Source organism: Drosophila obscura, unplaced genomic scaffold, assembly GCF_018151105.1.
Source record: "Drosophila obscura isolate BZ-5 IFL unplaced genomic scaffold, ASM1815110v1 contig_87, whole genome shotgun sequence".
In the NCBI taxonomy this organism is placed as follows: domain Eukaryota; kingdom Metazoa; phylum Arthropoda; class Insecta; order Diptera; family Drosophilidae; genus Drosophila; species Drosophila obscura.
This window is the reverse complement of record NW_024542880.1, coordinates 332,898-359,865: the sequence shown is the minus strand read 5'-3', so window position 1 is coordinate 359,865 and position 26,968 is coordinate 332,898. Positions and strand designations below refer to the sequence as shown.

At 37.8% G+C, this 26,968-nt stretch overlaps 1 protein-coding gene across 6 annotated transcripts in view; it reads right to left on the bottom strand.

The window, feature by feature from the left end:
- Positions 1 to 1,903: 1,903 nt before the first annotated feature.
- Positions 1,904 to 26,968, bottom strand: part of LOC111081552 (serine-rich adhesin for platelets) — a 55,024-nt gene continuing 29,959 nt past the window's right edge. For all 6 annotated transcript variants that reach the window (XM_041595900.1, XM_041595901.1, XM_041595902.1 and 3 more), the window contains exons 12-14: positions 12,822 to 13,269; positions 12,676 to 12,763; positions 1,904 to 4,175 (exon numbers count right to left, since the gene is read on the bottom strand). In XM_041595900.1, coding sequence (XP_041451834.1) covers positions 2,936 to 4,175; positions 12,676 to 12,763; positions 12,822 to 13,269 — 1,776 coding nt within the window. In that variant the 3' untranslated portion in view covers positions 1,904 to 2,935. The remainder of the gene's footprint in view (positions 4,176 to 12,675; positions 12,764 to 12,821; positions 13,270 to 26,968) is intronic.

Here is a 26,968-nt window from a genome sequence, read left to right as displayed (position 1 = left end):
ATCGTGGGCAAGATGTTCATAGACATTAACAGAACCGACAGCAGTTCACGCCGCAGACAAATACAGTCCACTTGAACGAGGCCTACAAACCCGCAGCTATCTCAATTCTAGCGGATCGCGGGCAAGATGTTCATAAACATGAACAGAAACGACACAGGCCACCCCATAAATAATACAGTCCACTTAAAGGAGACCACTTGAGAAAAGGGACATCTAAATCTAGGATCGGTTCGACCATTAAGTCATCTACATGGGTCGCGTCGAACCCAAATCTGTCGACACACTTGTCGCAGATTCACACACACTTATCACTATCAAGGATGATCGTGGGAACTAGTGCCGCACATTTGTTCTTTTCTTAGCGTTGGTCTTAGTTTAATTATGTTAGAGTTTCCTATATATAGTGCATAAGTTTTGAGAATAAAACAGTTCGAATTTACAACTCGTCTCAGTAACATCAACAAACATCGTGACACGAGACTTTAATATATGCATGTTTATAAATAAATTTGACACTAGTGGATAAAGACCAATTATTTCAGCACTCGGTATAAGGGCGCATTCTAGATTTAGAATTTTCCACTCGCAAATTTTTGGTGCATTTTGATATTTTTTTCACACCATATTATTATATTTTCATTTGTGTAATACACTTCCTACTATTGATCGACTGCTATGTGGATAAATTTCTTATGCTCTTGGAAAATACAAATGTTCTAAATGGAAGTGAATTATAGATTCATTCATTCAACAGATACTATCAACGAATATTTTGTTTTTATTGCTGCTAGCATCAATATAGGAACTTTTTAATTCGATCGCGACGATTGACTCAATCGGTTAGGAATATTTTTATACCCGTACTCAAAAAAGAGTTAAGGGGTATATTAGATTTGTGGTAAAAGTGGATGTGTGTAACGCAGAGAAGGAAACGTTTCCGACCCCATAAAGTATATATATTCTTGATCAGCATCAATAGCCGAGTCGATATAGACATGTCTGTCTGTCCGTCCGTCCGTCCGTCCGTCTTGTTGAGCGCCTGGATCTCAGAGACTATAAGAGTTAGGGTAACCAAATTTGGTTTCCAGACTCATGTGATATCACACTGCTACAAGTGTATTTCAAAATTTCGCCCCGCCCCCTTCCGCCCCCACAAAGGACGAAAATCTGTGGCAGGCACAATTTTAAAGAAACGGTAAAACTAAAAACGCAGTATCGTAGAGAATGACCATATCTACCAGACTGCCGAATCTGAATCAGATCATAATTATAGCCAGAAAGAAGAAATTAATTTTCAGTTGGTTCCTCCCCCTCCTTCAGCCAGAGAACCGCTACCCATTTTCCTTCTCGCTCGCACACTCTGCCGCGTTCAGTGCGCGAACAAACCCCTAGCGGAGGAGATGTAGAATATGAATGGAACATCTACAATCTACATGTTAGATGTATAATAGACATTTTATATGTAGATGTAGATAGCATATGTAGCAAAAAAATGTAAAATGTAAAATTTTTTTTTTTTTCTAAAATTCTAAAAAATCATAAGCTCAAAAGTGTATGTACATATATACTGACTGAGTACGGGTATAAGTAGAGTCGTGTCCCCAGAAACGACTCACACGTTCCTTCTCGTTTTACTTATAGACGACTAAACGCTTAGACCAAACAGCTAAGCTTTTATATATAATTTGTTTGTCGAACCGATCTAAAAACCTTTGTTTGTATGGAATTAAAAATACCCCTTCTTACGAAAAACCCGATATAAAATAATACCTAATCCAACTATCAGAAATAATTTTGCACCAATTCGCCGCAACCGCCAAAATCAAAAGTTATATCCATCCATATTCATATTATCCATTACAAAACATTTTTACATTTATTAAAAAAATTGCACGTGGACAAAGTCGCGGCGGGTTCAGCTGTTCTATGTATATAATCGAGCCAAAGCGGAGTTCCATAAGAAATATTTTTATGGATTATCTGAATATATGTCAAGACCGTAAATTACAAACCAAAATACAATATATATTTTTTCGTGTCCATTTACAAATGTCTCAAGTGCTCCCACAAGCGCTTTGTTATTAAAATTATTAAATTCCGTGTTATCTTTGGAGTTACAAAAAATGTATGTATAATACCCACAACAAACAGGAACACAATGGGCAAGTGAAAAACTTTATATTATTTGTTACCAATGATTCTATTATTGATTTTTTCATTTTTACATTTATTGCATATGTGGTAATGTCTTGAAACACATAATGCAAGAAGAGATTGAAGCTGTCACAGTTATACATACATACTTACATATGTATATCATATACATTATAGTTTGGATTGTATCAGTTTCATTCTGCGGTAATACGTGTAGTATATTATTTCTTTTATCGTTTTTATATATATGTACAATCAGATTAAAAGATATTCTCAACATTTCTTTTGGCCATTCTTAATGTCACATTATAAAAATAATATAAATGCACTAAAACTAAATTTTCGAACGTAAATATCTAGTTTAAACTAGTTTTCAGTTATATGTAAATGAGTAAAGTTCGGATTAAGTGCTGTTTAACAAAGCGACCAGAATTATGTTGGGCACACCATGTTTCGAAATATGAGGCTCAGTGTGTAGGTTTAAAGAAATTGGAAGTCCATACTTCGTTATGCATTTTAAATTATTATTATTATTATTTAAATTCACTATTGGAAAAACATTTGAAACAGCTTGTTTTGTGTTTTCAAATAATAATAAAAGAAAAATATTATATTTTGTGTGTCACTCTTCTTGTTGATTGCTTAACAAACGCATTGCGATTTTTTTCTAAATTATTCCTCAGGCTGAAATAACTCTGGGTAAATTAGGAAGGAGCGGGTACAGTCAACGTTCTAAGGGGGGTTAAAGTGCCCTAAACTGTATCAAAACATTGTCTTTTTACTATGTTTTATGTTGGTAAGTTGGAGATATTCCCATGAGACCGGCTGGTACTGTACTAAGCCCAACTCCCGCGGCACTTACTACTATTCCCATAGTGTGATCTGATTCTTTTTTTGTGTTAACTGTTGCGTGGCTCAATGAATCGACTGAAATCATATGTTGGACAGGAATGACTATTGGTGTCGATGGACCGGTGGTCTTTCCGGCCACTATACCTGTAGACAGTTGCGACAGTGGTGTCTGTTGTAGGTTGTGCAGTGGAGGCTGTGAATCGGTTTGAGCGACGACGGCGGCTAAAGATGATGCTTGTGAGCGGTGATGTGACGACGGAGGGCCCAAAGCACCTACTGAAGGAGGTGGAATGGGACTCGGCTCCTTACCTCGCAAATGAGCAGCAGATTGCGCAGCATATATATTCATGGCTTTTTGACGTTCCTCTGCTTCATGCCGCAATGCTGCTTCCATTATGGGATTATAGCGCAGGATAGGATAAGGATCGCGGTACGGATCTATGCCCCATCCTGGAGGACCCGGCGTAGCAAAATGACTGATTGGACCGCCGACACTTAAGGTGGGTGGCATCATAGTTCGAGAAAGATGCGATGATGGCGACGGTAATCCATGTCGACCAGCCACTATAAAGTTAGCATGATGGTGATGCACAGCAGCAGCATTTGCCTGTACAGCTGCCAACGAGTTCGGATGGTAGCGTGGATCTCCAACAACGGCGACAGCTGCCGATGCACGCATAAGCATAATATCCTGTTCTTCTTTTGTGCGCGTATGTTCTTCTTTAATACGTATCTCCGAGGTAAGTTCTCCTACGTTTCGATGTGGAGAGCGATCTCGTGCAGGGGCTGGCACGGCAGCTGCAGCTTGTGCTGCAGCAGCTTGCTTATTGCTCTCATTAATTCGCTGCTGCTGCAACATTCGCTCCCGTTCCATTTCTCGGCGTTCCATTTCCCTTCGCTCACGCTCTTTTCGGTCACGTTCGCGTTCTCGTTCTCTCTCCCTTTCTAGTTGCTCTCGTTTTAGTTTGTCTTCTTTTTCTTTTCGCTCTCGCTCTTCACGCTCGCGACGCTGTCGGTCACGCTCTCGCTGTTCACGTTCCCGCGACTCCCGCTCGCGTTCCTCTGCTTCACGTCGTGCATTGTCCAGAGCTGGATCGGATTTTATCGGCCAGCTAGGCGCAGAAGCGGGTGATGAATGATAGGCAACACTGCGTTGTATAGCATTTGATCTAAAAAAATATGAATACAATAATTATATTCTTTATGTTGTATTTATATGTTGTTTTGGATGCATATAAATTTAATTCAGTCAAACAATATTTTCCATCTTTCCCGTACAGGGAACTAAAAAAGTGTTGAAGCTGAGATGTACTCATTTTTTTAAAGAGTTTTGGAATGGGAAATATATATAATTCTTTTCAGACAGAGGAAAAATCACCGAGCTCAAGAGACAAGTTAAACTGTTTTAAGTGCGTCATACAAAGAGAATCAGCACAATGTTTAAGAATAGCACTGGTAACCATATCTGAGCCAGTAGAAAACGAAGAACACGGCCTATCTAAGAATACATTTTTTTTTTTAATTTTTCTTGATTATTTGTTGACATAATCTTTTTTAGTTCTATATACTTTTTTTCGGAATTTATAATTTTTGTATCCCTTCGAAGAAATAGAATTTGTCGATGTCGTCAAAATACTATATATTTTTTTAGAGCCATCTCTTGAGTCTTAAGTCCAGAGAATAGGGTGGGTGAGAAAGCAATTCGAAGCCTAATTCATGGATTTTTGTATTGGAAACTGCACATGTCTGTTTTACCCATTCTGAAGGTAATAAATGTGGTTAATACAGCGAGCATTCCAAAAAACGTTCGTCCTTGAAAAGCAATCTTCGGACCCTAGGTCTTCGAGTCAAGTTCAATTCCGGAACCTTAGATGGACAAACTGGATCCGATACTAAGATCAAATGGGACATATTCTTTGAAAGTCCCTCCCTTCCGAAGAGATTTATTGGGAGGTTACGGCTCGTCTTGTAAACGTCAACAGAGCTAAAGCCATACACTTATAACAGAACTGAACTTTACAGAGTATAAGATCAGTCTGTCATTTTACAACAAAGAACTTAGGAAAGCCAAACGCGCCTCGTGACATAAGTTCTGCAGCGAAATGGAGAGCAATTTATTGTGGTTAAACAGCACTCCTTCGAAGTTGTCTCAATTGTCTCGATTGTGAGCAAACGCGGCAGCCATCTTGCCTTTTCATACACATGCGACATCGTTTGTGATTGTACGGGCACAGCGAAATACAGTAAGCCACATTTTTACCATTGAAATCGATGGAGCAGAGATCCCATAGTATGTATCAAGCTTTTCCTTGGTTTCCGTGGCTTTTCATTTTTTCTTCAAAGCACGAGGAAGCTAGCTATCAATGGCTGTAAAACACAAACAAACTGGCGCAGCTTATTCAAATTTAAAATGTAATTCATTTTAAATAGATACCTTTTGACAGAAAAATTAATGCCATATCAATTAAGTGGCGAGAAATTCAAAAGGTCTCGGACTTATTGATCCGCCCTCGTATTTATATGGTACTTGAATAAGAACAAAGGTTTTTTTTACACATTTTGATTTTGCAAATCTCCCTCAACTGCTAGAGCATTGATTCTATTTTTTCATCAAAGAACCATTTATTAAGCTCTGTCCGCAACAGTATTGTAAAATTATTTTGTGGTATCTAGCTTATATTTTAGTTAAATAGTTTAGTTCAGTCTAGTTTATTTTAAATATAACTAAGCTTAAAAGTAGCCAAAAACCCAAAGCGTATCACAATTCCTACTTTTTTCTTATTACACTAGTCAACACGACATTTCCGCTGTGGCCCAAAATGACTTTTTCTTATAGATTTCAGGGTTTACAAAATTTTAACGAATTTTTTATTATTTTTTTTTATGGTTTAGTTTTTTTTTAAAGAATTTCTTTAGATCTGTTATTATACCCGTACTCAAAAAAGAGTTAAGGGGTATATTAGATTTGTGGTAAAAGTGGATGTGTGTAACGCAGAGAAGGAAACGTTTCCGACCCCATAAAGTATATATATTCTTGATCAGCATCAATAGCCGCGTCGATATAGCCATGTCTGTCTGTCTGTCCGTCTCGTTGAGCGTCTGGATCTCAGATACTACAAGAGTTAGGGTAACCAAATTTGGTTTCCAGACTCATGTGATATCACACTGTTACAAATGTATTTCAAAATTTCGCCCCGCCCCCTGCCCATACAAAGACAAAAATCAGTGGCAGGCACAATTTTAAAGATACGATAAAACTAAAAACGCAGTATCGAAGAGAATGACCATATCTACCAGATTGCCGAATCAGATCGGATCATAATTATAGCCAGAATGAAGAAATTCATTTTCAGTGGCTTCCTCCGCCTCCCCCTGCCAGAGAGTCACTACTCATTCTCTTTCTCGCTCGCACACTCTGCTGCGCTTTTGAGCTTAAAATTTGTAAGAATTTTATAATTAAAAAAAAAATGTTACATTTAACATTTTTTTTGCTACATCTGTTATCTACATCTACTATGTATATTCTACATCTAACATGTAGATTACAGATGTACCATTTAGATTCTACATCTCCTCCGCTACGGTTTGTTCGCGCACTGAACGCGGCAGAGTGTGCGAGCGAGAATGAGATAGGTAGCGGGTCTCTGGCTGAAGTAGGCGGAAGAACCAACAGAAAATTAATTTCTTCATTCTGGCTATAATTATGATCCGATCTAATTCAGATTCGACAATCTGGTAGATATGGGCATTCTCTACGATACTGCGTTAGTTTTATCGTATCTTTAAAATTGTGCCTGCCACAGATTTTCGTCCTTTGTGGGGGCGGGGCGAAATTTTGAAATACACTTGTAGCAGTGTGATATCACATAAGTCTCGAACCAAATTTGGTTTATCTAGCTTTTATAGTCTCTGAGATCCAGGCGTCAAACAAGACGGACGGACGGACAGACAGACATGGCTCTATCGACTCGGCTATTGATGCTGATCAAGAATATGTATTCTTGATGGAGTCGGAAACGTTTCCTTCTCTGCGTTGCACACGCCCTTTTTTGCCACAAATCTAATATACCCTTTAACTCTTTTTTGAGTACGGGTAAAGTACTACAAAAATTTTTAAATTCCAAAATCTATCAGAAAAATTCATTTTGGTCCACAGCGCAAAGTTCAATTTTTTGAGTAGTGTTATTTTTAATCCTACGCCAGTATCTGTTATGGCCCCCCTTATTGTCTAAAAGCCTCACATTATTTTTTCGCAGCTTCGACAATGATGCGGCAGCGTAAAAACCGTATTTGGGAACTTTTCGGCCTATACGTCCTGGTAAGTCTGAATATTGACGTCTAGGGGCTGTCCATATATTACGTAATCACGTTTTCGATGATTTTTGACCCCCTCCCCCCCCCTTATAATCAAAAGTAATCATTCAAGGAACCCCCCCCCCCCCACATGATTACGTAATCACAAGAAAAAAATATATATAAACCAATTTGGTTGCATTTGGTACTTACTGGCGGAATAATCAGCGCGAAATAAATTTTTGAATAAATACTTTCAATAAAAAAAACTCTTTAAAATGATAACGTAATCATTGTCCAAGACCCCCCCATCCCCATGTAATCAAACATAATCATTTCCTTGACCCCCCCCCCCCCCCCCTAGGTGATTACGTAATATATGGACAGCCCCCTACAAGGAACGGACTGAGATGATATCTCATTGCCAATTGTGGCGGAAACGGCCTTGTAAAACATGAACGTATAATTTTTTTGCAAGACTGACGATACGGGTGTCCGTTGTTTGTGGAGATTTCTTCTTCCGTCTTCCATTTTCAGTCATAGCAGTCATGCATTCATAAACATTCGAAATTTTTGATAACAAATCAGCACGATGCCTCTGTACTTATTATTTTGACCAGTAGTGTATATATTCTTAATCAGCATCAATATTCGTGTCGATATGGCCATATCTGTCTGTCCGTCCGTCCGTCAGTTGCTAACCCACCCCTTTTCAGCACTGCCGACTCTGTGCGAACCCTGGCAGAGGAGATGTAGATAACAGATGTATCAAAAAAATGTAAACAAATAGAATATTTAAAAATTCCACATAAATTATAAGATCACAAATGGGGATATCCGCTGATCGCGGTTGAAAATCACAGACATTTTCATGAGTAAAGTTAAATTTGTTCCTGAAATAAATTTTTCGTATATCGTTAGTCGTTATCAATCGTGGCCGTAAAATAAAATGTTATATGAAGGTTTATCCCAGGAAATACTTTTCTTTTTAATGCAATTGGGCTAAAAGTGGCATAGGCCAGAAACCTACATAGCATAACATACAAAATTTGTACCAATCCGTGGAGCATGATTGGTCGTATGATGTCGATGTGTAGCCAGTGGACTATTTACCGAGTCATATCCAAGTTCAGATTGCTTTTCTGTAGAGGGCTAATGTGGCCTCTTTAACCCTCCCCTTTATACTCAATTGCCAGTCGAGTTTTCTATCAAGGATCAGATCAAGATACTTGTGGTCATTGTTGTTAAAAACTTGCGTTTCCCCGCAGAATTTTTGTGGGAACAAGTGTCAAAATCTTATACTTCTTAGTAAAGAGCACAAGTGCCATTTTAGATGGGTTAACACCTATCCCGCATTTTTCTGCCCTGCTGTGTTCCCTTCTATTAGACCTGGTAGACGTTGACGGCAGGCTCACAGCCGGAGGTCCACCAGTGCACCAGTAATGGCGGTTGGAAGTATGCTAACAAAAGATGCTCTGTGCCAAGACTTGCCTGTCCTGAGAAAAATTATGACTTTGTTTTGAAGACAGGTGTCTGGGATATGTCCGAGGGCCAGTTGGATGCTCTGTGTATGGCATGGATCAGTTGGCCGGGGATGATGCCATCTGTTCCCGCGGACTTGATTAAAGCTTTTGATTACACTACCCTCAAGGGTACCAAGCCCACTTTTTCTGATAGATTTAAAGCTTTGAAATTGTTTGATGAGATTTTTATTCTACGGCAGAACTCCTTTTAAAGAATTAAAAAAAAGTGTTATTTTGTTTATGCTTATTCTAAGATAGCGCTTTTTTTTTCACATAACTTAAGTTTCTGACATCTGGTTGAAATGAACTTTGCCATTCTTAAAATATAATAGTCGCAGCTATAAAGTGGACCTGTACACTTTTTGGTTTCAGCTTACGGTCTGGGAAATATTAACTTTTCAAATGCAAAAGTGTGCTTATATTTTCTTTTATGGGTGCATTAGGCGTCGTTTAAAGAATTTTTCATTAAAATCTATGGAGAAACGGCTGAGATAAAATTGGTTGATAAACTTTCCAAAAATCACATTTAACGCTTGTTAAAGTTCATTAAAACCAGATGTAAGTTATGTGAAAAATAAGAGCTATCTTTGAAAACAGCATACAAATGAATAAAAATAAATATTTTTTGTTAATTTTTTAAGTTTGGTTAATGAAGTTAAATCACATTTAACGCTTGTTAAGTTGATTACAACCAGATAAGATAACAACATAACAACCAGTTATGTACAAAATAAGAGCTATCTTTGAAAAAAGCATACAAATGAACAAAAATAAATATTTTTTGTTCAGATTTTTCATTTTTTATGTTTGGTTAATGAATTTTAGTTCAAAAGTTTCTTCATAGATTTTAATGAGCAATACCTTTAACGATGCTTAATTAACGCACTTATACACAAAAAAAAAATAGAGAACACAGGATATCATTTTTTTCCACTTTTCCTGAGTTTTTAAAGTCAAAATTTCGTAAAAAATACCGCACAAAAATTATAATTTTTGCATTTCAATGTCTTTTATTTCCCAGACGGTAAGCAGAAATCACAAAGAGTTTGGGCTTAACTTCGAGCTGTTTTAATTATCTTTTTAAAATAGCAAAGTTCTTTGCAACCAGACGTAAGGTACCAGAGTTACATATGTGAAAAAAAAGCGCTACCTCTGAAAAAAGCTTACAAAAAAATAACAGTTTTCAAAAAAAATTTCTTCATTTTTTAGGTTTGGTTAACGAATTTTAGCTCCAAAGTTTCTCCAAATATTTTAATGAGCAATACCTTAAATGACGACCTAATATCACAGGATATAATTTTTTTCGACTTTTCATGAGTTTTTAAAGTCAAAATTTCGGAAAAAATACCGCACAAAAATCATCAATTTTGCATTTCAATGCTTTATATTTCCCAGACGGTAAGCTGAAATCACTAAGTGTTTGGTCTTAACTTCTAGCTGTTTTATTTATCTTTTAAAAATAGCAAAGTTCCAACCAGACGTAAGATACTAGAGGTGTGTAAAAAAAAGGAAGCGCTAACTCTAAAAAAAAAAAGCTTACAAAAAAATACCAGTTGTCGAAAATTCTTAAAAAAAAAGTTTTTGTTTTTCGTCGGATGTTAATTTACCTTTTCTCTCCATTTTAACTAAAATATAAGCTAGATACCACAAACTAATTTTAAAATACTTTTGCGGAACGATTCGGTTCCAAAATCTGCAATAAAAAAGTGACAAAGTAACTTTTCTCAATCAAGTGACCCAAAAAAAGATCCCATATTTGTAAACAGAGCTTAATAAATGGTTCTTTGATAAAAAAAAAAGAATCAATGCTCTAGCAGTTGAGGGAGATTTGCAAAATCTAAAAAAAAAACGGTGTTTTTATTCAAGTACCATATAAATACGAGGGCGGATCAATAAGCCCGAGACCTTTTGAATTTCTCGCCACTTAATTGATATGGCAATAATTTTTCTGTCAAAAGGTATCTAATTAGCCGATTCATTTAAAATTTTAATAAGCTGCGCCACTTTGTTTGTGTTTTACAGCCATTGATAGCTAGCTTCTTCGTGCTTTGAAGAAAAAATGAAAAACCACGGAAACCAAGGAAAAGCTTGATACATACTATGGGATCTCTGCTCCATCGATTTCAATGGTATTTGAAGAGCCTCTGTTGAAGAGCCTTCGAAGAGTTATGCGAAGTTCTTTTACTCTTGGAGTACACCATTTAGGTTTCTTCCGACTCTAGTTTTACGTGAGCGGCAAGAAAATAGTTTTACAAGACGAGCCGTAACATCCCATTAAATCTCTTCGGAAGGGAGGGACTTTCAAAGGATATGTCCCATTTGATCTGAGTATCGGATCCAGTTTGTCCACATAAGGTTCCGGAATTGAACTCGACTCGAAGACCTACGGTCCAAAGATTGCTTTGCTCAAGGACTCTCCAGAACACTATTTTTAAGCCCGTACGCAAAGAGTTAAGGGGTATATTAGATTTGTAGTAAAAGTGAATGTGTGTATTGCAGAGAAGAAAATGTTTCTGACCCCATAAAGTTTATATGTTCTTGATCATGCAAAAGAAGGCCAATGTGGATTTTTCAGCCAATAAAGTCATGGCGAAGGTTTTTTGGAATGCTGGCGGTATTAACCACATAGATTACCTTCAGAATGGGTAAAACAGACAATTGCGAATATTATGCCATCTTATTGTATCGATTTAATGATGATTTTAAAAAGAAAGGACTGCATTTGGCCAAGAAATAAGTTATTTTCCACCAGGACAATGCAAGGATGCAGACAGTTTCAGTTTCCATCCCGAAAATCGATGAATTAGGCTACGCACCCAAGCTTTTCTCTGGATTTAGTCCTTAGTCACTATTTCTTGTTTCCAAACCTGAAAAAAAGGCTTGACGGAATGGGATTTGAGTCCAATGATTAAGTCTTCTCCCATAAAAAGCCTATTTTGAGGACCTCGACAAATCCTTTTTTAGGGGATACAAAAATTGGGAAAATGCTGAAAAAAGTGTATAGAGATAAAATAAGACCATGTTGATTAGGCTGGGCCAAAATTTGACCAAGAAATTTTTTTTCTTTTCAAGGGGACACCCCCCAGTTCTGTTCTTTGTTATTCAATAAAATTATAGAATTTTTTTGAAGTTTTTAGTTTAATGTTTAGGGGTTGCCACCACGAAAAAAAAATACACTTTTTAGTTAAATATACATTAAAAAACATTAAAATTTAAATTACAAAAATTGAATTCGTCGGTTTTTTCAAATGCTATTGAAACTTAGAAACTAGTACATATTGATAATAAGTTATTTTGATTTTTTTTTTTTAAGTTACTGTTAAAATATGAACGATTAGTGAAAATCAAGAAGTTCAGCTGAGGTTGATATATTTAGATAACTAGTTCGCAAAAACTTGTGCAACTTTTACTGCCAATAACTGATTAAAGACGATATGAATGGTATTAATATATATGCAATAGATTTCACCATTTATCCAACTTATTCAGCAAACAATTTTTTTTTTAATTTTAAATAATTACAATTTTTTTTTAAATTTGGTAGCAACCTCTAAAAAATAAAAATAAAAAGATGTAATTACTATTTAATCTACGGCAACAAAACTAGGGGGTGTCCCGTTTAAATTTCGAAAAAAAAATTGTTTGGCCCTGTCCAATGTTGATAAATAAATTGATTGTGTATCAAAAAACCTGTTTTTAATCCAAAAGGTCTCAGACATATTGATCCGCCCTCGTACCACAACATAAGATAATTAGCCACAATAAAATATTAAATAGTTAATATAGCTATTTTATAGCATTCCTAAGTATGCATATAATTTATAAATTGATATAATTGCATGGCTGCACTTACCTCCATGCGTCTATATGTCCGCCGAAATGGGTCAGACCCGTAAACCCAAATGGAGCTACATAGCGTCCAAAAGGTGAAACTGCCGTTCCTGTCAAAATGTAGTCAATTAATAACTAAATTTAGTGAATCACATTTTTACAGCTTACCAATATGACTAGGGGGTGCCCCGATGAAACTCGCCGCCAAAGGAGACGTTTCAAATGAAGAACGTCCTGGTAATGCATTTGCAAAAGCTGCAGGTGGTGGAAGTTCATTCGTCCGTTGAGGAAGATGCTGTTGTGTTGTGTTCATTGCAATAGCTGTCGATGATTTAATACTAATTGACGGTGTTGGCCCAATTGCACTCACGATACCTCCTCCAATAGCCGAGGCAGTACCAACATTATTGATTGTGCTGGCAGTGCTAACAATGATACTTCCACCGGATCCAGTTATCAGGTTGCTTGCGGTGATTGACGCATTAGTGGAGCTCAAATTCCCAATTGCATTATTTCCGCCTGTAGGACATCCTGTCTTATCAGAACTTTGTTTGTTTTGGTGGTAATAAATTTCCCACGCAATTCGAACATGCATAGCATTCCAACGACCAGTTTTCTGTTTAAAATCATTATGTGTTTTTCATAAATAAAAATGCTAAGATAGAAGATTTTCGAAAAATTTAGCATACCATTAAACCTGGCTGGGAGTGTTTAAAAATAAGCCAATGTTTAATGGTGTTGAAGAAACCTTTTTGAATTTAGTTGATATAAGCGTGCATGTATATCGAAACATAACCGATTTTGCATACTTACACTTGAACCTTACTTATCCGCTCACTTGAAAAGAGCACTGATTTTTTAGTTTTTAGTTTCTTCCATTACTTATTACAGTTCATAGGGGTCTTTTTAAAAAAATGAATACAAACCAGTTTACCATTATTTTTGTGATTTATTGGGAAATTCTTTGAAACATGAATGCAATTTTTTGACTCGCTTGAATAAGAACAGTTGCTTCTGCTTTTTTTGTGGCCGATTTTTTCAAGTGAATCGGGCCGCAAGTTTTTTGTAAAACTAATTTGTGGTGTATCTAACTACAAGTTCCCTGATCATAAAGCTTCCTGCAAGAGCAATAGAGCTTCCTTGCGAGGTGGATTACGTTTTTTTTTTTTTAGTCTTTTTAGATGTTTAGTACCTTGTAACGCCAAGAAGGAAGCGCTTCCGCCAGCGTAAAGTATATATAAAGCCTTGCTCCGTTTCTTGTAAATGATTTTTGAAAAATTCGTTCGAATTGAAATACGAGTGATCTGGTATTCGAAACTTTTTGCTATCTTTATTGTTTCATTCCCGAATGGTTTTTGCGATATTTCATTTGATAAAAAAATTCAGACGAGTATGCAAAGCCGATTGCCGAGATTTTTATTCCAGCCTCCGACGTACAGTGGGGCCTTCGGCCATTTCAGCTTGGAAACTTAATAACTTCTGAACAAGATATCTTCATGACATAAGCTGCATTTGAAAGAAACATCTTTCAAAATTTAGTATGCATGAGAACATGGGGCTACATTGTCTAAAAGCTTTAAAATAAATAGTCAAAATAGTTAAAATGCATATTTGCCTGTTTGCGGTGCATAAAATGCTAAATTTTGGTTTGTTGGATCGATAAAGAAAGATTAATGGTCATTCGCTACACATAATAATTAAAAATGTTATTTTAATCTAACATCATTTTTAAAAATATACCAAAAAATTTTTGGTTTTTTTCTAAAACTTATTCAACATTTTTTTGTTATTCTTCCACATTGGAAGGATTGTCTAATAACATTAACATTTCTGTAGTATGAATAATTGCCGATTCTAATTTCCATGTCTAATAGATGAAATATATGGAATTATAGAATATTGACCTCATTTTTGGATTGTTTTTCAACTTTAACTTGACTTTACAAAAAAATATCCCTGCATTTGCATGAGATTTTTTTGTACATGCTCATTAAATATTAATTTACATACATCTGTGTGAAAGCGTATTTAGCTGTTTTGCAAGAAAAATAATGAGAAGCGATTAAAAACCAAGCTTACTCGTAGTTTCAAATAAAACGGAACTAACGTCTAAAGAAGTTTCTATTAAAAATACGAAGAGTATGGCATTATTTGACACTGGTAGTAAATTTAACATTTCACGCGAAGATTTATACGACGAACTGCGTATGCCAAAATTAAACGACTGCAGGGTGTGTTTGATCGGATTCGGAAGTGAGAGCATAGCTGACAATACCAAACGACGCACAGTGGAACAAATCGGACATTTCTCTTTTCTACATTAATAGCTTCTGAGCGAATCAGGATATCTTCATAAATTTACCTGCCTTTGATAGAAACATTTTTCAAAATGTAGTCTGCACGATTACATGGGGCTACAATGTTCATAAGCTTTACAATAAATAGTTAAAGTTTAACTTTGATACCGGTGCATATTTGCCTGGTTGCTGTGCATAAAATGCTAAACTTTGATTTTTATACCCGTACTCAAAAAAGAGTTAAGGGGTGGGGTGGTTGTGGTAAAAGTGGATGTGTGTGACGCAGAGAAGGAAACGTTTCCGACCCCTTAAAGTATATGTATTCTTGATTAGCATCAATAGCCGAGTCGATATAGCCATGTCTGTCTGTCTGTCCGTCTCGTTGAGCGTCTGGATCTCAGATACTACAAGAGTTAGGGTAACCAAATTTGGTTTCCAGACTCATGTGATATCACACTGCTACAAGTGTATTTCAAAATTTCGCCCCGCCCCCTTCCGCCCCCAAAAAGGACGAAAATCTGTGGCAGCCACAATTTTAAAGATACGATAAAACTAAAAACGAAGTATCTTAGAGAATGCCCATATCTACCAGACTGCCGCATCTGAATCAGATCGGATCATAATTATAGCCAGAATGAAGAAATTAATTTTCTGCTGCTTCCCCTGCCCCCTCCTGCCCACAACAACGCAACTCATTTTCCTTCTCGCTCGCACACTCTGCCGCGTTCAGTGCGCGAGCAACCCCTAGCGGAGGAGATGTAGAATATGAATGGTACATGTAGAATATACATGTTAGATGTAGAATATACATAGTATATGTAGATGTAGCAAAAAAATGTAAATGTAAAATGTATTCTAAAATTCAAAAAAATCATATGCTCAAAAATGTATATGCCGACTGAGTACGGGTATAAGTAGAGTCGCGGCCCCAGAAACGACTCATACGTTCCTTCTCGTTTTCACTACACTACACTCAAAAAATTGCTTATTCGAAAATTTGTATTATATTCGTCCTACATTTTAAGGATCATCTCATAAGCATAACACAACATATGGAATAACTATTTTTAGATTTGTTTTGAGATCTCACATGTCTGATGGGTGAAATTATAAAAGCCGAACGACTCAAAAAGAGCAAAACGCGCTTTTAAACATATGTAGGTACACGAATATTCAAACAAAAATAAACACGGCAGCAACCTTAAACAGCAAATTTAATTCGCGTTAGACGCCGCCAAATACATTCAAACTAGACGCTAATATACAAACACTCCAAGTTACACTGATACGCACAAGTAATACAGAAAGCACTCATTACGGACAACCAGAGAAAAGAAAAAAAGTAAATAAACACTCAAAACACACTCCAAACAACGATGGCGCAACCACAAAAACGCCTAAGGGACAGCGCTGCTGCCGATGTGCAGCGATGCAGCACAGATGCACCTTCACCCCGACTTTTGGAGATTATCTCCGAAAAGTTTGGGGATCAGGCACAACTCATACGGGAGACCGAACAGCGGATTCTGGGTGAGCTCCAAGATCACGTCTCCAAACTTAACGAGGAGCTCCAGCGCCTGGCCAAGCGTGTGGAGCAGTTGGAGACGGAGTCATCCGAGAATGGCACACTAAAGGCTAAAATATCGGCACTGGAAGCTCGTTTTGAGCAGAAGCTGGAGGTGCAGGCAATGGATGGGGTCGCAGCTGACGTCCGAGTGCACAGAGTCCCGTTTGTTGACGGCGAAAACTTAAAAACTATCTTTCATACACTTTGTTTTTCACTTAATCTTACGCCTCCGCCAAAAATTAGGGATATTTTCCGAATAAGACAACAGAGGGCATCGAACGGCACTATTGTTGATCCCACAATTATAGTTAAAATGGATCATACACGCGACAAAATTGCATTGCTTCGAGAAATTGGGGCATATCGGAGAACAGAAAACCAGCCGCTGAGCTTACAGCTGCTGGGTTTCAACTCACACGTGGCATTCTATGTTAACGAGCAACTTACAAAAGCTCAATATGAAATTTTCAAAGAAGCTATGAAAGGGAAAAAGCTCACCGCAGTATTTAAGCGCCGCTCCGCTGTTCATGTGAGAGAGGCTGGGAGCGATAACTACGTTCGCATTAGTAGCATGAGAGAGCTTTTGTCCATGTATGCATCTCAATCTCATCAGATGGAAGAAGATGGATGAATTCAGGTACCTTTTTACTAACTGAAATGTTGATGTCATCTGTGTGTCTGAAACGTGGCTTACATCCAATATCTGTGATGTTATGACTACGTCTGACGGATACAATGTTTTTCGTTCGGACCGTGAGGGACATGCTGGGGGTGTTGCAATCTATGTTAAGTCCAACCTGGCATCTAATGTAATAGGTAAGCACACCAAGGAAAGTATAAATGAGTATATCTTTCTCGAAATAAAAGGATCCAGACAAGCGTCCAGGTTACTTATTGGCTGCATTTACAGACCAAATCGCACAACAGACTTTTCGGAAGCCATCTCAATACTGGACACAATATCATTAGGGTATGACAATGTAGTAATCATCGGTGACCTAAATAGTCAAATGCTGAAAGAGCACCAGATAAAAAACAATTTGGAAGCGATAGGTCTGCATGCTGCAAACTCTGACTACCCAACTCACAAAGTACTCTTACAAAGTACTGACACTGACAATATAAAATTGCTAATAAATGCTTTAAATTTAGCTTATGAGCGATGGAAACGATACAAGACAAGCCATCACTACGCCATGTTTAAAGAAGCGAGACACAAAGTGCAGAATAGCATTAAGAAAGCTAAAACTAACTATTACACGACCAAATTTCATGAAATCATTTCAACTAGCCAAAAATGGCAGGAACTAAAGTCACTCGGTATCGGCAAACAGATGCCGAAATCACCACAGGTAGATATCGACCTTGATGATTTGAACAGAAAATTTGTGCAATCTACCTTACCTACTGTAATAAATAGCGTATAAATTGACTGTGATAATAGATTTAGCTTTGAATGTGTGTCCCAATGTGATGTTGTAAAGTCGAGTCTTAAAATTAAATCTAGTGCAACAGGACCAGATGATAAAAATCCCAAATTTTATAAAACACTGCTACCAAAGATAATACTATATATAACACATGTATTTAATAGTGCAATAATGAGCTCGTCATTTCTTAAGGCCTGGAAAGCAGCCAAAATAATTCCAATACCGAAGTCAAATAATGACTTTAGACCGATTGTCATTTGGCCTTTTCTTTCAAAAGTTCTTGAACGATTGCTCTCAACCTAACTTAGTAACTATATGGCAAGTAATAAACTGTTTAATGAAAAACAATCGGGGTTTAGGAAAAACAGGAGTTGTACTTCTGCAATCCTTAAAGTCAGTGAAGACATCCGTAATAAAATTGATGAAGGACAGGTGGCATTCTTGACATTATTAGACTATAGCAAAGCATTCGATACCGTCAATCACGAGGTTCTGTGTACAAAACTTCAAAGACTATATGGACTGGACAGCACCGCAACCGAACTAATTCATTCATACTTGACAAATCGATTACAATCTGTAGTCACGAAATTTGGGTACTCGTCATCTGTGTTTCCTACGAGAGGAGTTCCGCAAGGATCTTTCCTTGGACCATTATTGTTTACTGTTTATGTAAATGACCTTCCCAATGTATTGTCTGAGTGTGAAGTCCATTTATATGCTGATGACGTCCAAATGTATGTATGCCGTCCCGTAAATAACATAACTGAGTGTGCAATAATAACCAATAGGGAACTAACAAACATAAACAGTTGGGCAAACAATAACGGACTAGGAATAAACCCAACTAAATCTAAATGCCTAGTAATCTGAAAGAAGAAAGTCGAATTTACTAACCTACGCAAAATATAAATAAATCATAATACCATTACATACACAACAACAGCAAATAATCTGGGCCTGGTTCTTAATAGCATGCTGACATGGAATGATCACATCATAAAGGTCGTATGGTTTGCTAAGAACTTTAAACGTGACACAACGTTACCTTCCAGAAAATATTCGTCTCTTAGTTGCTAAAACACTATTGATACCAACACTTTTTTATGGCGTAGAGCTATTTGAAAACTGTGATAGTAGTTGTAAGCAAAAACTGAACGTCGTATTCAATACTATAGCAAGATATGTATTTCATATAAGAAGGAGGGAGCAAATAACCCCTCATGCAGGCAGAATTTTTGGTGTAGGTTTAACAAATGGATTGACTCGCGAGCATTAATATTTTTACATAAAATTATAACCAAGAAAGAACCACCATATCTATCAGACATACTAAGGTTTACTGCATCTCGGAGAATAAATCATATAGTATGTCTTAAACACAGACTAGCTTGCTCTGAAAGACACTTTTCATTTACACTGTTCGCCTATGGAACCAATTACCAAATAGCTTTAAAACAACTGTAGACGCATTAAAATTCAGGACAAATTTGACTATACATCTGAAAACTCTAAATTAAAATAATAACATAGCTCAAAATAAAATTAAGAATGTATTATGTTTAGGAGATATTTAAATTTAAATTTAAAAATTAAAAATGTGTATAAAATTAAGCGAAAAACATAACTTACTCAAAATTAGCTATGGGAAATATTCAATCTAATCCAATCTAATTTAATAATTAATCTTATTGAAATTTTTGTGACTAGTGCACTAATCATAAGGTACAACTTTGTAGCACTAGGAAAATTAAAGTAAACAAACAAACATGCAAACAAAATTTCTGGAAAATTTGGGCATATTTTTTTGCTGTCAAGTTAAAGTTGTAAAACAACACAAAAAGTAGATGGTTTGAAAAATAAGTTTTTCTTTTGAAGCTACAGATCAGTTCTTTTAATGAATATTCATCAAAATCGATACACCTAATAAAATATACCAAAACCAGAATCATAAAATGCATATGCATATTTTATGCATATGGGGGAGGAACACACCTTCGTAGGTCCCACCTCGTCTAACGTGCTAGATCTAACACTTGTAACGGGAAAGAGTACTTTGGTATCTGGCTGGATAGTCCTTGAAAGACTATCCTTCTCAGACCATAAGTACATTCAGTTCAAGTGCGAATTTAGACACTCTCCGAAGATAACTGTCTATAGAAACCCCCGGAACACAAACTGGTTAGAGTTTAAAAAGACAGTTACTTTGAAGCTCGCGACTTGCCATGGCACAGTGAAAAACGCGGAAGATATAGAAACGTTCCAAGAGACCCTATCCAAGGAACTACTGGACGCGTACCACGCATCATGCCCACCCTCGAGAACAAAAAAGAGGAACAAACCATTCTGGTGGAACCGGGACTTATCGCTTCAAAGAAATAACCTCAAAGAATTCTTCAAAATCGCCAAACATGCCAACGATGAGATAATCAATGAGGAATACAAAACCCTACTCACGGAATATAAAAAGGAAATACCCAGGGCACAAAGAAACTCGTGGAGGAACTTCTGCTCCAATATCGTGAAAGTCCCAGAAACGGCTAGACTCCGGAAGTTGCTATCAAAGCAACCTACCATACAGAGTCGGCTGAAGCGAAACCATGAACAGTGGACTGAGGGCAGTGAAGAAGCCCAAACACCACTAATGGAAGATCACTTCTCAGGATTCACCAAGCTTGCTGACGCTACAGCGCATCTACCTAGCAACTGAGGAACAGCACCCTCCAACAGATCTCATATCATATCGTCTAAGAGAATCCACTGGACTATGGACTCCTTTGCGGGTAAAAAAGCAACTGGACTAGACGGTATATTTCCAGGTGACCAAAGACGTGATCACCCCATGGCTCTCTGCTCTCTCTCAGCTTGCATGAGCACAGGCTATATGCCTATCCAATGGAGGACCTCAAGGATTGTCTTCCTACCAACGGCAGGAAAGTGCAGCCATATGAGCCCCAAGGACTACAGACCGATAAGCCTCACCTCCTTTTTACTCAAAACACTAGAAAACCTGCTGGATCTACATATCAGGAATGATGTAGGGAGACTGATCTCATAGTAAAAAGTATGCTCATGAAGTGTTCGTAGACATATCCGGAGAATTTAACAACGTAAATACGAACGCGATAATGGACCGCCTAGAAGCGACCAACACGCATCCCGCAATCAACCTCTGGATAAAGAACCTTCTAAGTTGTAGACGGGAGTATTCAGAGTGGGGCACCGCTTCCATGGTGAAAGGGGCACACAGAGGCACACATCAGGGTGGGGTCCTCTCGCCCCTCCTGTGGAACCTGGTGGTCGACGACCTAATAAAGAGATTCGAAAGGAGAGCCCCAGAAATAACAGCTTATGCGGATGACATAAGCATAATTATTACGGTCCATCGACTCTAAGCTCCATAATGGAATCAACACTCAGGGAGATATGTGAGTGGGCGGAAAAGGTAGGACTCAGTATCATCGTGGACAAGACGGACCTCATCCTCTTTACCAAGAGATACAAGGTACCGGCATGGATCCCCCCGAAAATTGGAAAATCCAGGCTGACCCCGAAAACACAAGTCAAATACCTCTGCATAGTACTGGACAGCAAGCTGGCGTGGAGGTCCAATGTTTTGAAAAGGGTGAAGAAGGCCACCATTGCGCTATATGCATTCAAGAAGATGCTCAGCAGTACATGGGGCCTGTCACCTGCTCTAATGCACTGGATCTACATCTCGGTGGTGCGACCGACTCTGCTGTATGGAGACGTAGTGTGGTGGCAAGCGACAGAAAAGACGACGTACAATAAGCTTATGGAAAGGACCCAGCGGCAGGCACTGCTCTGCATTACGGGGGCGCTGGGGTCAACCCCAACAAAAGCTCTCGAAACCATAATCGGAATCGACCCCCTCTGGACATCCACGCTCAACTGATTGCAGGAAAGGCGGCACCACGCTTAGTAGCATCAGGAAACATGTCTCTACAAGGATTCGGGCACAGTTCAATTGGCCGAGACATGACCAGTATATCTGACTACATGATCCCCCAAACTTCCTGGATGTAAAAACAACCTCATACATGGGACCCGACGATTGGAAAAGGGGTCGGGACCAGACTCAACACCTCAACATCTATACTGACGGCTCCAAGATGGAAGGAGGAGTAGGAGCAGGCATATACTGTACAGACCCTGAGATAAGGCTGTCCTATAAGCTACCGGACCAATGCAGCATATTCCAGGCGGAAGTCTTCGCCATACGGAAAGCGGCAGAGGCTGCTCAGTCTACGGATCGTCCACACGACGTGATCAACCTGTTCGTGGACAGCCAGACGGCGATAAGATCCATGCAGTCGTCGGCGGTCAGTTCCAGAAATGTCTTGGCAAGCAGGGAGGCACTAGATATCCTAAGCACGACAAAGCACGTCGGGCTGGCAAACGACAGAACTGAGAACGTGCCTGTCTCCCTTAGAACGCTCCACCACCTGCAGAACCTCAAAAACCATGTTCAAGGAGCGCAACAGGAAACTCAGCCACTACATACTGCACCTCCCACGGAAGGACTGCAGAATGTTGGTGGGAATACTCACAGGTCACTGTCTGGCCGCGGCACATGCTGTCAAACGAGGCATCACCAACAGTGGCAACTGCAGGAAATGCGAGGAATCCGGGGCAACTGAAACCCTGGAACATCTCATCTGAAACTGCCCGGCTCTCTCAAGGGCTAGGAGAATATACCTGGGCGCCCCAGTACTGGCATCACTGGAAGATGCCTCCAAGAGGACGCCAGGGGAACTGCTAGCCTTTGCCAAAAACACTTCGATCCTTAAGGACTTCAAAACTTCATAAATATACTTGAAAGGTTCTTACACCCCCATCCGGACAACTAAGGGCCATATTGGCCTATGCGTGGCCCCGTGAGGGCCGTCTGGGTTAACCTAACCTAACCTTTCTAACACATTGATCTACCTAAACGGTCAGGTGGAAAGGTTCAACGCAGTGATCATATCCGTGCTTGCCCAGCTCAGCATAGACAACCCTTAAAAATGGTTTAAGCACGTAGATCAGGTCCAACGAGTAATAAACTCGACTTACACCAGAAGCATCAATACCAAACCTTTGGAAGTTTTGATGGGTATCAAGGTGCGCACCAAAGATGACCAGCAGCATTAGAGATGTATCCAGAAGAGTCCATCAGTGCATTTGAAGACGACCGATATGAGCTACGGCCAAAAACGAAGACTCAAGAATTTTATGAGCGCTTTGGATAGAATCCAGATCTTTCAAAAATCAAACTTTTAAGAAAATTAGTTAGAAGATATAAGCACTCAAAGTTTAAAATTTTTTCAGTTTCAAAATTGTATTCAAATTGCTCTTACGTATAAAATGTATTGTATAAGTTACATAATACATAAGCCTACATAAATACTGACTGAGTACCCGGTTTGGAAGTGGAGCCGTGGCCCTTTCTCCATAAGAAAGCTTGAGCTCCCCATATATATATAGATTTCTTATCTTGTTCCTTGTTAATATACTTTTAGTCTAATATTAGCCAAAATAGTATTAAGATACCACAAATTTATTTTACAACAGACCTTAAAAAATCAGATGTGAGTAGGCGCAAAAGCAAAAAGCACATATTTCGAGGAAGTTCACTATAAAACACATATAAAAAATAATAATAATGTTTTGCAAACAGAGTCTTATGAACTGTACTTTCAAAGAATAATAAGAACAGGGCTGTAGAGACGTGTTCGTATGCAAGTAAGAGGCAGTTTACATCTGTACTATATGTGCGGGAACGGAACGTTAATGCGCAAAAGCATATATGTATATTACAAACATATATTCAACATTAACAAAGTCAGCAATGACAATGTTTTAATGTATTTTAGGAAAATCTCAACTGTAGACTCTCATGCGGAGTATCTGTACATACATGCACATTTAGATAAAATAATAACGATTTATTTTCAAAAAAAAAAAAAGTTTGTTTTAAGTCTCATTATACCCGTACTCAAAAAAGAGTTAAGGGGTATATTAGATTTGTGGTAAAAGTGGATGTGTGTAACGCAGAGAAGGAAACGTTTCCGACCCCATAAAGTATATATATTCTTGATCAGCATCAATAGCCGAGTCGATAGAGCCATGTCTGTCTGTCCGTCCGTCTTGTTGAGCGCCTGGATCTCAGAGAATATAAGAGCTGGGGCAACCAAATTTGGTTTCCAGACTCATGTGATATCACACTGCTACAAGTGTTTTTCAAAATTCCGCCCCGCCCCCAACCGACCACACAAAGGACGAAAATCTGTGCCAGGCACAATTTTAAAGAAATTGCCCATATCTACCAGATTGCCGAATCTGAATCAGATCGGATCATAATTATTGCCAAAATGAAGAAATTAATTTTCAGTTGCTTCTCCGCCTCCTTTAGCAAGAGACACGCTACTCATTCTCTTTCTCGCTCGCACACTCTGCCTCGTTATGTACGTGAGCGTATATATAATGTATAATATACATTGTATATGTAGATAACATATGTAGCAAAAATATGTAATATTTAAAGTATTTTTTTTATTCTTAAATTCTAAAAAATCATAAGCTCAAAAATGAGTACGGGTATAGTAGAGTCGCGTCCCCAGAAGCGACTCACACGTTCCTTCTCGTTATTATACTAGAATCTTTTAGAGACCATGTGTTCAAAATTTTTCTAAATGTACGTAATAGCAAATATGAGTGTGTTTCTACCCCATCTGAACGATTTTTCCTCAAGGAACCGAACTTAGTTTTCTGATAGATTTGGGACTTTGAAATTGTTTGATGAGATTTTTTTCTACGTTAGAAATTTTTTTAAAATATTTTTTTTCTTAATGCTTTTTCTGAGGTAACGATTCATTATTTTAAATGTCAAAACAAGCATTGCTTGGAGGGCTAGCAACGTTCCAAACGACAAAATGAGTTTTTCGGAGGGTTGGTCAAACAATTATAGCTCGTACTCCATAGAGTTTTATGAACAATACTTTAACAGATGAATAACTAGCGCACCCATACACAGGATATATGTACGTTTTTCGACTTTTCCTGAGTTTTTAATATCAAAATTTTGAAAAACAGCGCACAAAATTAAAAAATTTTGCATTTGAAAGCTTTGTATTTCCCAAACGGTAAGCTGAAGCTACAAGGTGTTCAGGTATAATTTATATATGGATTTATTAGCTTATTTCAGAATGGCAAAGTTCATTAAAAAAAGATTCAAGATACTAAAGTTATGTGAAAAACGAGAAGGAACGTGTGAGTCGCTTCTGGGGACGCGACTTTACTTATACCCGTACTCAGTCAGTATATACATTTTTAAGCATGATTTTTTAGAATTTTAAAATTAAAAAAAAAAAATTTTTAATTTTACACATTTTTGCTACATATATTATCTACATCTATAATTACAATGTATATTCTACATCTAACATGTAGATTCTACATGTACCATTTAGATTCTGCATCTCCTCCGCTAGGGGTTGCTCGCGCACTGAACGCGGCAGAGTGTGCGAGCGAGAAAGAGAATGAGTAGCGCGGTCGCTACTGGCAGGCGGGGGCGGGGAAAACAAATAAAAATCAATTTCTTCATTCTGGCTATAATTATGATCTGATCTGATTCAGATTCGGCCATCTGGTAGATATGGTCATTCTCTACGATACTGCGTTTTATCGTATCTTTAATATTGTGCCTGCCCCAGATTTTCGTCCTTTGTGGAGGCGGAAGGGGGCGGGGCGAAATTTAGAAAAACACTTCTAGCAGTGTGATATCACATGAGTTTGGAAACCAAATTTGGTTTCTCTAGCTCTTATAGTCTCTCAGATCCAGGCGCTCATCGAGACGGACATGGCTATATCGACTCGGCTATTGATGCTGATCAAGAATATATATACTTTATGGGGTCGGAAACGTTTCCTTCTCTGCGTTGCACACATCATCTTTTACCACAAATCTAATATACCCCTTAACTCTTTTTTGAGTACGGGTATAAAAAGTTAAATTCTTTAAATTAAAAAAATTGATTATTTAAAATTAACCAATTAAAAAAAATTTATAAGGTTAGGTTCCTTGAGGAAAAAAAAGTTAGATTTTGTCGAGTAGTGTTATCTACTATATTCTTGACCTTAATGAAAAAATTTGGTTTCTAGCGTTATTAAGTCTTCCGCCATTGTATTTTTGCATGTGTTGCCATAAATGATACTCAATACCAGGTAGCTTATTCATTAATTCATTTTTGTTTTGGCAATGAGTTGTCTGTTCTTGAAAAACTCACTTAAGGACTGATATGAAAATCCAGCTTGGTTGAAAAAACGTACACTTATGGACAAAATAATAGGTGTGATTTTTTTTCTTTTTCAACTTTTAATTTCTATTTCATATCTTTTCTAATCTCAACAAATCAAATTTTTTCAAATCTTATATTAATTGTCTTTAAAGAAAAAATAAAAAAAGTTTCACAAACCCTTTAATTTATAAGAAATTTAAATATTTTCCTAAATCGGTCAATTTTGGCTGGACACAATAATAGGTGTATGACGCAAAACATTAACCTGTAGCTTATTAAGATAACTATTTGGTTGCAAAAGGTAAGGTATTAGGAAAATATAACTAAATATAGACTTAGCAACCATTAAAATTGTATAAGATAGGCCGTGGTCGTCACTGCAGTGTGGAGGAGAGAAGGCTCATTCGACGACTCCGAGATGAGGGTAAAACTTATAAATCCATTGCCAGGTTAATGAAACGATCTCAAAACGTAACCAATGCCATAAAATCGAAAAAAATAGGTGAAACTAGGGGAGCACCCAGAAAATCATTATCTAAGACCGACGATCGCATGGTTCAGTTGGTTAAATGCGACCCGTTTAAAGTCCTCCAGGACGATTGCCAACGAAATTGGGAATATTGTGTCATCACGGACCGTTCGGCGACGATTGGCAATAGCAAACCTACCAGGTAGGATTGCTCGCAGGGTTCCTTTGCTTCGTTCGGCAAAATTACAGATG